Source organism: Pinus tabuliformis, chromosome 8, assembly GCF_031772625.1.
Source record: "Pinus tabuliformis cultivar Carrire ecotype Pingquan chromosome 8, CPIR1, whole genome shotgun sequence".
NCBI classification, from domain to species: domain Eukaryota; kingdom Viridiplantae; phylum Streptophyta; class Pinopsida; order Pinales; family Pinaceae; genus Pinus; species Pinus tabuliformis.
Genome location: NC_142294.1, coordinates 1,974,728,331 through 1,974,744,746, shown reverse-complemented (window position 1 = coordinate 1,974,744,746; position 16,416 = coordinate 1,974,728,331). Strand labels below are relative to the sequence as shown.

At 36.2% G+C, this 16,416-nt stretch overlaps 1 protein-coding gene across 1 annotated transcript; it reads left to right on the top strand.

The window, feature by feature from the left end:
• Positions 1-7,707: 7,707 nt before the first annotated feature.
• LOC149244361 (lecithin-cholesterol acyltransferase-like 1) lies at positions 7,708-14,790 on the top strand. The gene is made up of 2 exons (XM_089374831.1): positions 7,708-8,316; positions 13,693-14,790. Exons 1-2 carry the CDS (start codon positions 7,856-7,858, stop codon positions 14,588-14,590), a joined length of 1,359 nt encoding a protein of 452 aa, XP_089230957.1. The 5' UTR covers positions 7,708-7,855; the 3' UTR covers positions 14,591-14,790.
• Positions 14,791-16,416: the final 1,626 nt, after the last annotated feature.

Genomic DNA, 16,416 nt, shown 5'->3' with positions numbered 1-16,416 from the left:
ATACCCCTAATTCAACTTCCTTTCCTTCCGTAAAAAGATTCAAGAAAAGTTCTTAAAAATTAAAAGCTATCATACCCAAAGATTGTAGCCATTGGACTCCTAGTACAACATCAGCACCACCCATTGGAATGGAAAGAATTGGACTATTCAATACATATTCTCCCATGGATAGCTTGATGTTATGGCACTTTCTAGAGCAATTTATGGTTCCTCCATTTGCAACCATCACTTGAAACTCTAGTGCTAGTTATAGAAAGAAATTCAATTCCTTGGCTATCTTACAATGAATAAAATTATGGGTATTGTCTGAATGAATCAACACTCTTACCTTTTTCTTCTTGATATGTCCTTCTATCTTGAGAGTTTGAGGAGTGGTAATTCCAGTCAATGCATTAGCAGATATCATCAGATTCATTTCTTATTTCTCTATGGCTTTTTTCTTGGTGCATATCCTCTTCTTTTGAAGTTTCTTCTTCCTTTTCTTCTTCCTCTTCAAAATTTATGTAAAATAATTTCTTCTCAGCACACTTATGACCTTTATTGTATTTTCTCTCAGAACTATAACAAAGCCCTTTTTCTCTTTTTTCTTTCAATTGTTGTGGTGTCAACCTTGTAGGTTGTGTAAGGCTAGGGGAAAAAACACTTCCATCTTTATAGTTGTGTGTGGTAGGCTTCCTTGTTGCATAATTTTACTTTCAATTTTTCTTACCAACCTGAATGCCTTCTCCAATGAATCAGGTTCCCAAAGGCGGACCTCATGTTGGATGTTATCCTTTAATGTCCCTATGAACACATCAATCCTATTCTCATCTGGAATATCTTTTACCCTTATATTCAATTTTTGGAAGTCCTCAATGTGCTCCACCATTGAACTGTTTTGTTTGAAATTTATCAATTGGCTAAAAGAAGTGTTTCTTTTTGTATCCTCATAATGTGTTATCATTTCTTCCGTAAAAATTTCCCAAGTGACAATTTGTTTACGAGAGAAAAACCATCGATACCATACAAACTGGTTAGGTTCCAAATATAAAGTTGTAATGTGTACCTTTTGTGTGTTTTGCATATTATGGAGATCGAAATATTGCTCCATCTGTAGTATCCATGTTACGGGATCCTTGCCATAAAACTTCCTCATATCGATATTTGGAACATGGTGGATCTTCAATCCAACATTAGAGTCTTTGAAATCATGATTAACATTTCTTTTGTTCTCATCATGAGTTTCCTTTACTACCCTTTCGCCATTAGTAAGCATTTCTTGTAGCAACTTTGTCAATCTATCTTCAAATATTCCATGTTGCCTTTAAGTTTTTCTTTTGTACCATCCATATTAGCTTCCATGCCATCCATATTAGCTTCCACACCATTCATCTTAGCTTCTATTACTTTTTGTGAGAGTGAACTTTGTTGCACTTGGTCTCGAAATTTCGATATATCATGTTGCATTTCTTCCTCTTCTTCGTAAGTCATGGTAGAGATTTCAAGTTGTTTACTAGGTGTTTCCACTTTCGTTCTTCGGGGCATCACTTAATGATAATTATGCTTCATTATGTCCTTCGAATTCTTTCAAACTAATGTTTCAAACCAAACTTATGCAAAATTTTAAAAAGACCACACACATTTTTTGGCTTTGTAGGATCTCGATATTGAATCTTCTTTATCTCTGTAATTGCGAACCTCCAAGGTATGAATTTCCATCCTATGGTAGCCCTCGGATTCCTCATTCTAACCCTGCAAGTCTGCTCAAGATTGGATTCTCCAATAAATAGTTATTCCAAATCTCCCACAATGACCTGATTATAGACTGGTTCTGTAGAGAGAATTTGTACGAAGTGCCATGTGTCATTGTTTCGACTTTCAGACCTAAAAACGATACACATAAACTAAATTTTGTCGTCGTTTTGTACCATTTTACGAAATTTCAATCTGATGATCAGAGAGAAAGTTATGACGATTTCCCCCAAGTTACATGTTTGTGATATAATTTGGGATCCTGCAAAAACCTAACTTCCTTGGATAATATCTACAAAAATATAGCGAGCGAAGATCTAAAATTCATACACGAGGTTCATCAAGATTTCAAATCAAATGGGTTTTAATTTCAACTTTTGAAACGTCGTATAAAAAAACGTTATAGTGAAAATTACACGATGACTTGTTTGAAGCATCAAAACCCTACAATCCAAAGCTCTGATACCAATTGTTATGGAACCGGATCACAAAATAGAAGAAAAGATAGATAAACAACTTCAAAATCAACCTCTTCAAGGCGGAAACCTCCTTTACATTACATAAATGAACAATTCTTGGATGATACAAATTACAAGGCCTCCTTTCTATATATAGGAGTCTAAGGGGTCACAATATAATTAGAGCCGACATAAAAATTATAATGTAAGGGCACAACAATAACAATAGCGGGCTTCTATGGGGAACAATAATAACAATATGGGGAAAACATGGGAACAACAATATCAATAAGGGGCTACAATGACAATAATAATAAGGTAATATACTAGTATTATAGGGACCTAACACCGCATATCCGCAATAGTTCCATTTAAACATTAAGTATTAGAAGGGAAACACCAATAACGTCACTTATTGCCTTAACCAACCGCCGATCATGGTCTTGATCACCGTGCTCAATTTATGTGGTCACGAGACATTTGGGTGGCCGCATATGTATAAGAGCGATCCAGAATTCGACAACATATACTAGATTCTCCTAGAAGGGAAACAAGTTCCAAATTGTCACCTTTAGGATGCACAGTTATGCCACCTAGGACACATTTGTGTTCCTTAAAGTGAGCATTCCAAGATGATTTGGGAGGCGCACTATAGTCGGGTCGTTGGACATTCTGAAGTAGAGAAAACAGTGGCGGTATTGCAGATGTATTTTTATTGGTTGAAACTTCGTTAGGATTTCTGGAAGTACATTAGATCATGTAATGCCTGCGCCATTGCCAAACCAACCATCAAGAAGCAAGACCTATATACTCCTTTATCTACTCCTAGGTGGATTTGGGAATCCGTCTCCATGGATTACATGTCGGGCCTTCCTTGTAGTAAGAACAACAACGATTATGTTTCCATGATCGTCGACATATTCTATAAGATGGCCATCATGGCAGCCTGCAAGAAGAGCATCATAGCATAGGCCACTGCTAAGCTCTTCTTTGAGAGAGTGTGGGTACACTTTGGGATCCCACAGTCCATTACCTCAGATCGGGACAACGGATTCCTGAGTGTATTTTGGTCAAGTCTTTGGTCGATGCCAGATACAAAACTTACTAAGTCCACGACTTTCCATCCCCAAACTGATGGCCAAACTGAGCTTGTCAACAGGATGATCGTACACATTTTGTGCATGTAAAACTCGAAGCATCCACGAACGTGGGATGAAATTCTCCCCTAAGTCCAACACAGCTACAACAGAGATCTCCACAACTCAACAGGCTACAACCCCTTTTAGGTAGGGCTGGGATTTTAGCCATTATGCCCCATTGATGTGGCCATACCATTTGCAGTGACTCAGATAGATTTGTCTCACATTCAATCTGAATTTGAAAGGGTTAATAGATTCATTGAGCGCATTAAACACATCCTCCAACAGGTCCATGATATATTAGACAGAGCTAATGCTAAGTACAAGCAGCGCCATGATTATCATCAAGTGTCGCACAAGATCCAGGTGGGCGACAAAGTTTGGCTACATTTGCAGAAGGAGCGCCTTGTTGGAACCCACCGCAAGCTTCGCCCACTTCGATATGGGCCATACACCATCACCAAGGTCGTCAATGAAAATGCCTTCGAGCTCAGTATCCCACTGTTCCTTGGTTTGCATAGTGTTCAATGTAGATCGCCTTCGGCCATACTTTCCACCATTGTTGGACACATCTGACATTGCAGAACAACTCACACCAACAGAGTTCAACCCAGACTGCATGGAACATGCCACAACTGATCATATCATGGACATATCAAGAAAACTCACCAATAGAGGATACAATTATATCAAGTTGTCAAAGTAGGCCAACTCCTTCACCAGGGCAAGTGGTTCACTAGGGGCCAGGTTTAACAGAAATTTCCTCACCTCATAGAGGCTTTGCACGCAATGGGGACCATTCCTTCCTAAGGGAGGAGGAATGATCCAGGTGGATATTGGTGGCCACCCACCTATTCCACCTAGATCCCCCAATCAGTTTCATCTGTTTCCTTATTCATTTCAACATTTACTATTTTTAGCAGTTTTTCGACTCCTCGACTTTCGGAGCAGTTTTGACACCCTAAACAGGGTCTTTTTAGGGTCTGAGGCAGGTCTATAGCCATAAGTAGGGGCCTACGATGAAACCTATAATACTCGAAGAGACCTTTCCAACAAGGTATCGTATGTGCCAAACAGAGATAATATGACAAAGTTACGACCCTGAGAAGTTGGTTGCCCAACTAACCCCAACAAGGCCCACAAACTCTTGGTGTTACATCTCCTGAAGTTAAGGTTTTGGTTGTTTATGGTTTTCTCATGCTTTCCAATAATAAATAGGCCCTTGAGCCTCATTGTAACATAGTCCATAGGCATGTAGCCACCACATCTCTTCTCAGAGATAAGCTACCATCGCCCGAGCTATCTTATTTCCATTTTGTTTGTAAGCATAGTTCAATATTTTTCTATTGATGAAATGAAGTTTTTTTCTGCTACATCTCTATGTTTATGATTACATCTGTAAGTTGTTGCATTCACGTTTAAGTTCAGATCATCTACATCTATCGACCCTCAAATATGGGAATATCATAGCTAACTTGTACCTTAAAAGGAGTGGTGCCTCTAGAGTGGTTGTTAGATGATGTGTCACCTATGGGTAGTTGTCGAAGGCTTTTGGGCAAATTTATCCATCATTGCGTTCCTTTGTCATTTGAGGGCTTCCCCAAGCAGTATTTTGAAAGGATCTCTTGCCCCCTCATCTTTCTTTTCTTCCGCCATAAGAGGTCATCAGGTTTTGCAAAGCTGGTCTTACAAATTTTCAAGCAAATCGAACCCTAACTCTTTATACCTTGACCTCGTTGGGGACATGCAAAGAAAAACAGAGAAAGAGCAGACCACTCTGATACCATTGATCTGGACTTATTCAAGGACACAACAAAATACAGGAATACCCATATACATAGAGATGCAACAGAAATAAAATTTCATTTCATTAACATCAAAGAATTAAAATATGCTTACATACATAAATAAAAATAAACTAGCTTGGGTGATGGTAGCTTATCTCTAAGAAGAGATGTGGTGGCTACATGCCTCTGAACTATGTTACAATGAGGCTCAAAGGCGTATTTATTATTGAGAAATAATGGAAAACCCTAAACATCCAAAAGCCTAGCCCTAGGAGATGAAGCGCCAAAATTGTGGGCCCCATTTGGGTAAATTATTACATCAACTTCCCAGAGTCGTAACTTTGGCATATGATCTTCGTTTGGCTATCATAATACCTTGTTTCAAAGATCTTGAGGAGAAGGCCGAAAAAAAACTTGAGAACTAATTTGGGACTTTTCCAGTCTCTCTGTTTTCCCTAAAAACATATTTTATTCCGTTAAAAAGGCTCCAAAAATTTAGGACCCAAAAAACAGTCAAAAAAGTAAGTTGTGCTACAATTAAGGAACTGAAAAGAAACAACGATGGAGGTCCAAGTGGAATAGGCGCGTGGCCACCAATATCCACTTGAAATCCACCTGGATCAGTGGTTGTTTAACTCAGCTGTTACACCACTAGCAAGAAGAAGCTGGATGTTTTAGTCTATCAAGAATTGAAAGGAGAATGACAATTATAGAATATGGAAAGTCCCAAAGCATCCAAAATTCGGAATATTCATACAACCTAGAAGACATATCAACAACAATTACCATCAAAGAAGTCTTAATGTTGCATCAATGCCAAAGGAGTTATTGGGAGATTGATGTTTTGTAACTATAATTCAATATATAAACATGAAAGATCCCTATTGAGAAAAGGCGGGAGGAGTGGAGTGAAAATTGAGAGACTAGATGTTCTTGTTAGACTCATTTTTTGCAATGTTTTGTAACAAAGGCTTTGCCTACAGAGTAATGCAATTAGTTTTTCAGAAGATAGATATGTCTCTCTTGTATGGTAGTTGTTGATGATATGGTTTATGAATCTTGTATATTAGCATAATTTTATGACAATGTCAGAATTTTATTATAACTAATCGATCGGTCTTAATGTGAGCTTCACTTATAATGGTTTTAGGATTGATCAATATGTTGATAAATAGTCAATCATTAAATGCTTTATTTATATTTATGAAAATAATTCCCCTTATTGCTCTTCAACTCCATTCAATCTAGAGATTAACCTCCTTAATCCTAAAACAATTAATATTCACTATAAATCAAATAAAAAAAATAGATTTAAAGGAAATAGACTCAAAAGTAAAGACAAAAATCTTATTAGCAATTAGACGTAGTTTATAGCTTATAAAAAAGATTCCTTGCCCTAAAATGACAATCAAGCCCACACATTAGTTAGAGACTACTACTCCAAACAAAAATAAGTCTAACTGAAACTTATTATCAAACTTTTCTCCACCATTAATGATTATTCCAATAATATTCTCATTTAAAATGTAAATAAAATCACAACATACCTTTTGATTTTAAAAAACTATTTTACTTTATAATTTCTTTTAAAATGAAATTATAAATAACAAATATAGATTTTTCCACTCACCTCTTTCTTACCCAGCAAAAACACCTTAATGCCTCCTTCAATTAAATTTTCATTGAGAACACAAAAACTCTCTTAGTTTCCAACCCCATAAATACACATAAACTAGCTATATTAAATATGGAAGTATTTAAAATGCATCAAGGCTCTTTTAATGGGTGGAACCATTAAAGGTGAATTTAGATTCTACATCGAAACGCCCCAATGATGGAGGGGAAGGGGTTACTTTAATCTCATTCCTATTTAGGATGATTCTATAAAGGTAAAGTAAACCCTTTTACTTAGGCCATTTTATACTTATATATAGAGTGCAAATTGCGAATGAGGCATCTAATTTTATTTAGAAATAGTTAATGTTCATTTTATTACATAAAAATAATAAAATGTTTTACCATTTAGTATATTAAAAATAATATAATTTAAATTTTATAATTTAGTAGAGGGAAATTTGGTCACAAATAATTATAAAATAATATTTAAAAAATTAAATTAATATAAATTTGTTTAATCTAAAAAAAATTCATAATCTATAATTAAAAAAAATTATATAAAAGTAAATAATCTAAATTTAAAAATATAATTTGAAAAAATGAAATAAATTCAAATATATAATTTGAAAAAATAATTTAAAAAATGATAATATTATATTTAAATTCAAGATTTTATAATCCATAATGATAAAATTTTGAATAAAAATCATATCATGAAAATTTTGTCCAAATATTTTAACCACTAAAATCTTCTCATAATAATATTATATTATATAAATATAAAATATATTAAAATATATATATATATATAAATATATTTATTAATTTATAAAACTAATATGCTTTCAAAAAAAAATATTGACCATACAATTTATAATCAACCAAAGCTACAACCAATAACAGTGACTTCGTCAAAGCAATATCTCTACCATTAAATCACTGCCATTCAATAGTCACTGGTGCTGCACTTTACCACGGCACATAGAGCACATGAAATCTTTTATTAACACCAACTTTTCAAAGAAGACAATTCATCCACTTTTCCTAACTGCCCACAATTTGTGTTTGCTCATAAACATACAGACAGAAAATTGTTTTTACTTCCCCACTTGAGTTATCAAGAATGGCCATCACAATTTCTCTTATCTTCATCCTCGTTCTCCTGATGGCTTTAACCCCAAATTGCAGTGCTTACTCTTTTGAAATACACACAGGCAAGTCAGCAGACATATCCAGAGCTCAATCGGCATATACACAGCAAAACAACAACATATATACAAGCAGTAAAATCCACCCTGTAGTGATAGTCCCAGGCACAGGAGGAAATCAGGTTGAAGCAAGGCTAACTGCAGACTATAAACCCAGTGGGCTGTTGTGCAGAAGGTGGAATTGGGAGAGGGAGTGGTTCAGAATATGGTTTGATGTTCCTGTCGTTCTTCCTCCATTGACACAATGCTTTGCTGACAGAATAAGCTTGGTCTATGATCCCGACACAGATGAATACTACAATGCCCCTGGGGTGGAGACTAGAGTGCCTTATTTTGGTTCAACAGAAGGAATGAAGTACCTTGATCCTTGCTTCAAGTATGCTTTCTTTTCTTCTCTTTCTTTTGACATATACACAAAGACGGACACGATATAACAAATTCATAATTACATACACATAGAGACAGATGCAAAATGTTTTTGCTGCTCTGAAACATGAAATAACCCACAAGGCATTGGCATTTTAAGCATATTTGCATATCTGAACATACAGATTCTCAATTTCCTAGTGGCCACAAAGTCATTGAGGATTTGTGGGGCGCACACACACATGGTAGTGGTGTTGCTTTCTTTGATGCTTGTTTTGAGCTGGTAGTGCACACACACATGGTGGTGTTGTTGCTTTCCTTGATGTTTATTTTGAACTGGTAAGACTTGAATGTTAGGCTCCTGTGGGTCTGTGAGAGGTTCACATTCATCTATTTGTGACTAAGTTGCATATCCCCAATTCATGTTTTATGGGTAGACAAATGGTAAAAGCTCATTTCTTCACCTTTGCATACCCTAGCTGGGCAGCCCCGAGACTTGAATGTTAGACTCATGTGGTTTTATGAGAGGTTAGCATCAGTTATCTGGTTAACAAGGTGCATAAACTGATTTTTTGTCACACAAATGGTAGAAGCCCATTTGTTCAATTCTATGTGCCCTGAATGGAGGAAAACCAACACAAGTAGGTATCCACTCATTATATATGCTTTGGAATCATACATACAACAAACATGACGTGACCCACTTTGTGCAGAGTCTCCATATCAAGAACTATACCTAGTAACTTTCCATGCTTACTATAATGGAAAAGGTGAGTATATACAATATGCAACATATAATCACGTTGTGAGATCTGCAACCCTAGCTGCCACCATCCAAAATGCGTTCATCATGTACCAAATCTTCGTCAAGGGTTTGGATGGCAGATTAGAATGCTTGCAGGTGTCTGCTCCCCACCTCAAGGTCTCAGATCTGAAGGATTGGCCCTTCGATCCAATTAAAATCCCTTTGCAATTTCAAAGGTTCATCTCGAGCATCTGCCAGATCGTCGAGGTCACTCTTCTAGTCACCATCTACAATGGCTTATCCTCATAGATTAATCTCCACCTCTAGCTAAGAAGTTGTCCAAAAGAAGACCAACAACCTTGATGCTTGTCGTGACATGAGCAGACATAGGATCTGCCACGTGAACACTGGGAATAAACTGGAGGAGTGGAAGGTGGAGGTGCGGGCAAGGTACCCAATCAAAGCCCTGGGAGATCCATCATCGCAGTTGGAGATCCAAAAAGCCCTCATAGAGGTGCTTGGCATATGCTGCCTCCATCAAGAAGGTCGTCAAGCATCTCGAGGGTATAGAGGATGCCATCGTTGATGTCATAAGGTTCTAAAGCCAAGCAAGTTTTCTGTTTTTCAAAACCCTAACTCTACAAATCATGTGGGTACTAAATATCACTTTGCCCTTGGTCACAATCTGGTGCACACAAGATCAATAATTTTAGAGGGCGATATCTTGCTTCCAAAGGAGGATTTGTAGAAATCAGACCTGCCTCAAGATCTGCTAAAATAAGGGCAATCTCTTATGCTGCATGACTCTTCATACATCCAGGATGAGGTTATTACCTAGATTCGTAGAATTTCACTATCTTTGTGAGACCTTTCTCAGGAAGTTCCTTTTGTATGCAGGTCAAAGCCACATATCTTGTCTCCTAACTTACAACTAGGATTCAAGTAGGGATGGAAATCCCTTATGATAGTATTCATGTCCTACATGGAGGTAGATAGCTTTAGGATTTGAAATCCCTTCGCAAGTATGACATAGCCAAGGATGCCTTGATTTATCTAGTATCAAGATTAAGAGGTGGAGCAAAAGGTTGGGGTGCGTCCTCCTCCTTCCAACCCAACTCCTTTTAGGATGTTCTAAAGCCAGGTCTTTTACCTCTGACCCCAAAGATCTCTCAAGAGCTGCATTCTTTGTGAATGAGGTAGCAAAAACGTCATCTCTTGAAGTGGATAACATTATCTCTAGCTTCTTGGCTGCAGATTATGAACGACATGTGATCATCTGTCGTTTTAATGGATTTTGGCCATCATCATCTGCTTTGCAAGACCGGGTGCACCAGAATTGGTCTGAAAATATAGTGTTGCATTTTTGTTCAAAAGGGTTCTTTATTATGCTTTTCAAAAATATAGAGGACCAGCTGAAGGTTTTTGACCAGGGACCCTAGTTTTGGGACCGCTTTGGTCTCTCATTTCAACCATGGTTTCCTGATTTTAATCCTCTTTCCATGAAGGATCTGACAACTCTAGTCTGGGTAAGGCTTCCTAATGCGCTCATTCATTTGACACATCCAAATATCTTAGCCAAGGTGGGAAACTTATTAGGTTGCTTCATCAAAATGGACGTTAAAAGGATTGCAAAAGGAATAGTCACATTTGTTCGCATATGTGTCGAAGTGGACCTTAGTAAACCATTGGACTATGAAAACATTGCTTTCCCATGTAGGATTTGTCAACAACTTGGCCATCTTCAGAATGCTTTCCCTTTTTCGCAAGGGACATATCCACACCCGGATCCTAAGAAGAAGAGCTATTGATGGCAAGATCCAAAGGGAACAAAGGGATCCAAGAATATTGCAGATCCCAAGTAGGATAACACACAGCAATAGAAGGCACCTTGCCACCTACTGCCAAATCAACTGCACCAAATTCAACTCAGCCATAGGTAAAGACATTGCTTCCCTAAACGGAGGAAGGCCATCCTTTGACAAAAAATGTAGAAGACTCGACCATAAATTTGGCTCCGTCAATGAGTGGACACAAGCACCCCCATGAATCATATCACTTTAACAGTGACAAGGGAACAGTAAATATCGCAGAACAATGGAGTTGTCTCAAAGAAATGTTGTCACTGTCTCGTCCACATCTTGTTTTGATAACTCTTTGGAATGGATTGATGCCCGCGAGAGAAAAGGAGAAAAGGAAAAATTCATGAACAATCTTGCGATCTAAGACCAGGAAGGTAGTAAATGTATTGTCATGCACTGCTTACTTGTGATGGTCAAAAGGTTGTAATTCACTATTTTGAGGTAATACAAATCAATTGACAAAACAAAATATGCAAGATATAACCACAAATCATTGCAGATAACATCTAAATCCGTGAGCCCCGAGCGGTAACTCAACTGGTGATAGCCGTGTAATGAAGTATTATGTGCGAGGAGGTCCGATGTTCAAATTCCCCCAATTCAGCTGTGCATGCGGAAGGGGCATATGTATGCGCCTAGAGTTTATAGTGGTAGCAGCTGGAACCGACCTCACGTCATGCGAGTATGAGACAGTCCCAGTTGCTGATTCCTCTAGTCAACAAAAAAAACATCTATAGTCTAACTAAATGTACATACCAACATCCATTACAAACACATTTTACAAGAAGAGGTTCACCGTTGTAGGCATTTTAATATGTTTCCCCAGGTAAAAACATGGTAGAGCTTGAAACTGCAATTGTTTTAACCATACAGTTTAAGACTTGGAGAGTGAGCCTTGAGCCTGTATTTTTCTTTAGTGATATTTTGAATGAGGAATTACTCATAGTACATCTCTCTCTCAAAGCCATGGAGGGATTTTGTTCCATCTAAGTCACCTGAGCATTTTTCCTACCAATAGCAACCTGATCACTATTGAGGATTTTGTCTGTAACAGAGCTTCAAGAATTTCAGCCTATTCTTTTGCAATATAGAGCCTTATGACTGACCTGGTTGGTTCTTATATGCTGACATTCCTTAGAACTTTCCACCTCATGTGTACATATATGAGAAAGGTTCATATATTTCACAAACAATTTGCCTTACCTTAAGTCTTTGTAAATTAACTTAACTCCTATCATTACAGATCCACAAAAGGTTGCTTCCTACCTATTAGCTCTGGTGCTTGTGATCTTCAAATCTATTTTAGGAGAAGTATTATGCACGGCACTATGATAAGTTTCCACTTGATGTATTTTCCGTATGCGTGTTTTGGTCTTCTATTTTCATCTTTTTTTCTATGTTGTTCAGTTGGGGTTTTTAATCCGTTCATAAGCATTTAATGTTCAAAGTTGTTGGAATATTGCAAATTGTGTTGGGTGTTGGGTGGTGTGATTCTGCAACAGGCTTTGGTCTTTTACCAATTCAAATCCCTTCAAATTCACACCAAAAGTAGGAAGAACTAACAGGTTTTGTTTCATTCCTTCTAGCAATCAATTTTTAAGGGGATTGTTCACTGCAATCTGCAACTCTGAAGTGTCTCTAATTATTAGAACCACACCATAATCACAAACAACGTGATATACAATATACTGACAGGGGCCGTATTAGGTGTACAAAATGATCACCAGAGTGGATAGGAGCTTTAGTTCAAGATGTGACTGTTGGAAACTTGTGTATAAATAGGTGTACGAGTATAGTAAGAAATTAGTCTTAAGCATAGTGTAGAGTTAGTGCTCTTAAAGCACACCTTGTGCTGTATATGCTCTGTACTTCTTTCATTATTCATTAATGAAATCTCTGCTCTTTGCATACTGACTATCAATATCATTAGATTTTGTGTGTGTGATACACACCTTCTTGCTATAATTTTACTGGCTGATGGTTGTTGTTTCAGATGTATTGATGGATTAGAATCTGTCTAAATTATTGTTCATACTATTTACAACCATTTTCATTGCTTAGATAAGCTACTTTCTTGGTCTTATTGGACCTTCCTCAGTGGAACCCAACAGACAGTGTTGTCTTCAACCATGCTAGACTCTGCTAGATCTCCTTCTATAGGTTCTCATGTAGCAGTAGTTAACATTTGCCATGCCTCAAAAGAATTCACTGTTGTGGATGAGTATTGATAATCGATACCACAACTTTACATTTTTAATCCTGCACCTCCAGGTTTAATCTAATCTCTTTCTTTTTCCTTGCCACTTTCAAGATATTATGTAATTATATATGATATATTTGATGAAGATGCATAAGTTGGTTCCTTTACTGTAAGTTGTATGTTTGAATTTTCCCAATCCCATTGAGTGTCTCTTGGTCATCTATGGATGTTAATTAATTATCTCTCTCTCCGTCTCTCTCTGCATTAGCCAGATAAGAAACACAATTAGTGGATTCATTTCAGTTTCACTCTTTGGGCATCGTTATCTACTATATCAATAACACTGGAACAGAAGAAACATTGCTAGAAAGATCTCTGTGTTCATTATCAGTGGTTATAGCTTATAGTGATAAATGGTCATGGTAAAAACTGGAACAATCTGTTGTTAATAGATTAATTATCACATTCAGATAACCAGGTTCATCAACAATTTAGTTAAAACAATTTTTATTGGATAATGTTAATTTAATTATTGCTTAACTGTTAATCTAATTATTGCTTATGACCACTCTATTTGTGTAGGTATATAACGCCATACATGTCATCCTTGGTGAAATCTCTTGAGGATGTTGGATATGTTGATGGGAAATCCCTTTTTGGTGCACCCTATGATTTCCGTTACGGTCCTGGAACAAAGTCCTCTTCTGTGGGGGCAAAGTATTTGGAAAATCTGAGAAAATTGGTGGAGGAGGCTTACACATCAAATGACAATAAGCAAGTCATTCTTGTTTCACACAGTTTAGGAGGACTATGGGTACTGCATTTCTTGAATCGGCAGCCTTTGTCATGGCGGAAGCAGTATGTCAAACACTTTGTTGCCATTGCAGCACCATGGGGAGGAACAGTACAAGAAATGAAGACATTTGCATCTGGTTATTCTCTTGGTATCCCTCTTGTAAACCCCTTACTAGTTAGGGAAGAACAAAGGAGCTCTGAGAGTAATCTCTGGCTTCTTCCAGTTCCTGAAGTATTTGGAAATAGGACTCTGGTCATAACGGAACAAAAACATTATTCAGCTTCAGATATGCCAGAGTTCTTTACAGACATAGGCTTTTCTGAAGGCATTGCTCGCTACAAATCTAGAATTCGTCCTTTGACAGAACATTTGGAAGCTCCCAGGGTACCCATAACCTTAATGTTTGGAACAGGAGTCAGTACTCCTGAGATGCTCATCTATGGCAAAGGTGGTTTTGATCAACAGCCTGAAGTTGTAGAGGGTGATGGTGATGGGACTGTGAACTTGTGCAGCTTGTCTGCAGTTATATCAAATTGGTCTGCAGCAGAAGGTCAAACAATAAAAGTGGTAAAAATTCCGCAAAGTACTCATACCACCATCCTTAAAAACAATGATTCAATTCAACAGATAGTTGATGAGATTCTGAGTGCTAATATAAACTGGAAATATTCTGTTCTAAAGTAGTTAGGCATAGCACAATGTACTTATTATAGTAAAATTCTATTCATGATACTAGACAATAGCATTTATAAATAGCCTAGGCATTTGAGACCATGATCCCCAAGATTGGTTAATTTTACCCTAAGTGCTAGGGCTTTGTTGATCATATATGTAACAAGTGTAAGGCATTGCCTTGAGTATGCTAAATAGCTATGAATTTATAATGTGTACTGTTCTAGTATCTAGATCACATTATTTCAACAAAGGTATGCACCACAGAACTTACAGTAACGGGATATCTCTCTTTAAATTCATCAGGATATAAGTTTATTAATGATGCTTACAGAGAAACCATCATGTTGTTAGCTTACTGTTAATAAAAAAACTACCCAACTCGACTGAGATATTAACTTAGGTGAAGCCAAAAATTAAGAGTTGACTCCGACCCGGAAAACGATGGTTTCATACATGCATTGATATGAAAGCTTACAATCGTTCTGTAATGCAAATTTTCAAGAATAGCATGGTTCAAAGTTCATAGATGACACTGCATATTATAAAATCCCAGGGATTCTGGACAGTTGACAGATCTACTGGTTGTTTACTGTAAGATTGAGTTAGAGAAACAATCAAAATTAGTCGAATTTGGGACTTAACATGGAATCGAAAGAGTCTAGCAACAGGGGTTCATAATGAGTCAAGTTTCTCTGGATGGTTGTTCTTTTTTCCAATCAACCTTGGCGTTTTAAGTACAATTTTGTTTGGATTCTTTAGCATAACCTATAGTCTATTTAACCTTAACAGAAAATGCTGTTATGTTACTGTTGTAATATGACAGTGGTGCTTCAAATTTGTCCCTATATAAGAGATTATCTGTTTTCAAATATATCTTGGCTTCAGAAATGTATTGTCCCTCCTACAGAACACATGGCCTCTGTTTGAATATCCCTTTACTATAGATCTGTCTTGTCCAGATATTCCTCTATTTTGATTGAAATCTTCCCAAACATAACAAGGTCTATTGTCCCTCTAGAACATTTTGTCTCTGTTTGTCCCTCTAGAACATTTTGTCTCTGTTTGAATATCTTTAACTCCAGACCTGTCTTGCCCAGATATTCCCTTGTTTTGATTGAAATCTGCCCAACCATAAGAAGGCTATATCATGATATCATCACAACATTATAGCTTGCTTTGATATAAAAGGAAAAATATTTTTTCCCTCTTTGTTAATTATTTAATTAAGTTTAATCAGTTGGATATGTGTTTATTTTAGAATAAGATTTTAAAATTTTAATTTAATTATTAATAATTATTAAATAGATAATATATATTTAAACATGGTAGAGATCTAAACCATTTAAAATATTCTTAACAATAGTAAAAAATTAAAAGTTAAAATTTATTTCAAAAATAATTATGCATTTTTTATATTTTTAATTAAATTGATTAATTAAAAAAATGTCATATGAACATGTGCCATATAAACTTGATTTATGATTTTTTCCATGATGCAAAATCTTATTACAATTTTTTAAATATATATATATATATATATTTGACCCACATATAATTTTTTTTATAATAAATAATAATAAAATTTAAAATAAAAATTTAATTTAATTTAATGTTATCTTTTAAATATAATAAGAGAAATGTTTTAATGTTTATCAATTATATGAATACACTACTTTATATATGTAAAATTTATTTATTTAATTTTACATCCTCTTTAAGATAATCAAATGAATACCACAAGTAAATTGCATTTTAGAGTTTAAACTTGATCTTAACCAATATTCCTCTGCTTCAAATGAGTACCACTACTAAGTCGCATTCTAGGATTTAAACTT

What these genes read in the sequence shown, in the direction of transcription:
- LOC149244361 (XM_089374831.1), top strand. Translation starts at nt 7,856, where the DNA reads ATGGCCATCACAATTTCTCTTATCTTCATCCTCGTTCTCCTGATGGCT. An exon ending in TACCTTGATCCTTGCTTCAA is followed by an intron (nt 8,317 to 13,692) that starts GTATGCTTTCTT and finishes CTATTTGTGTAG; the next exon opens with GTATATAACGCCATACATGT.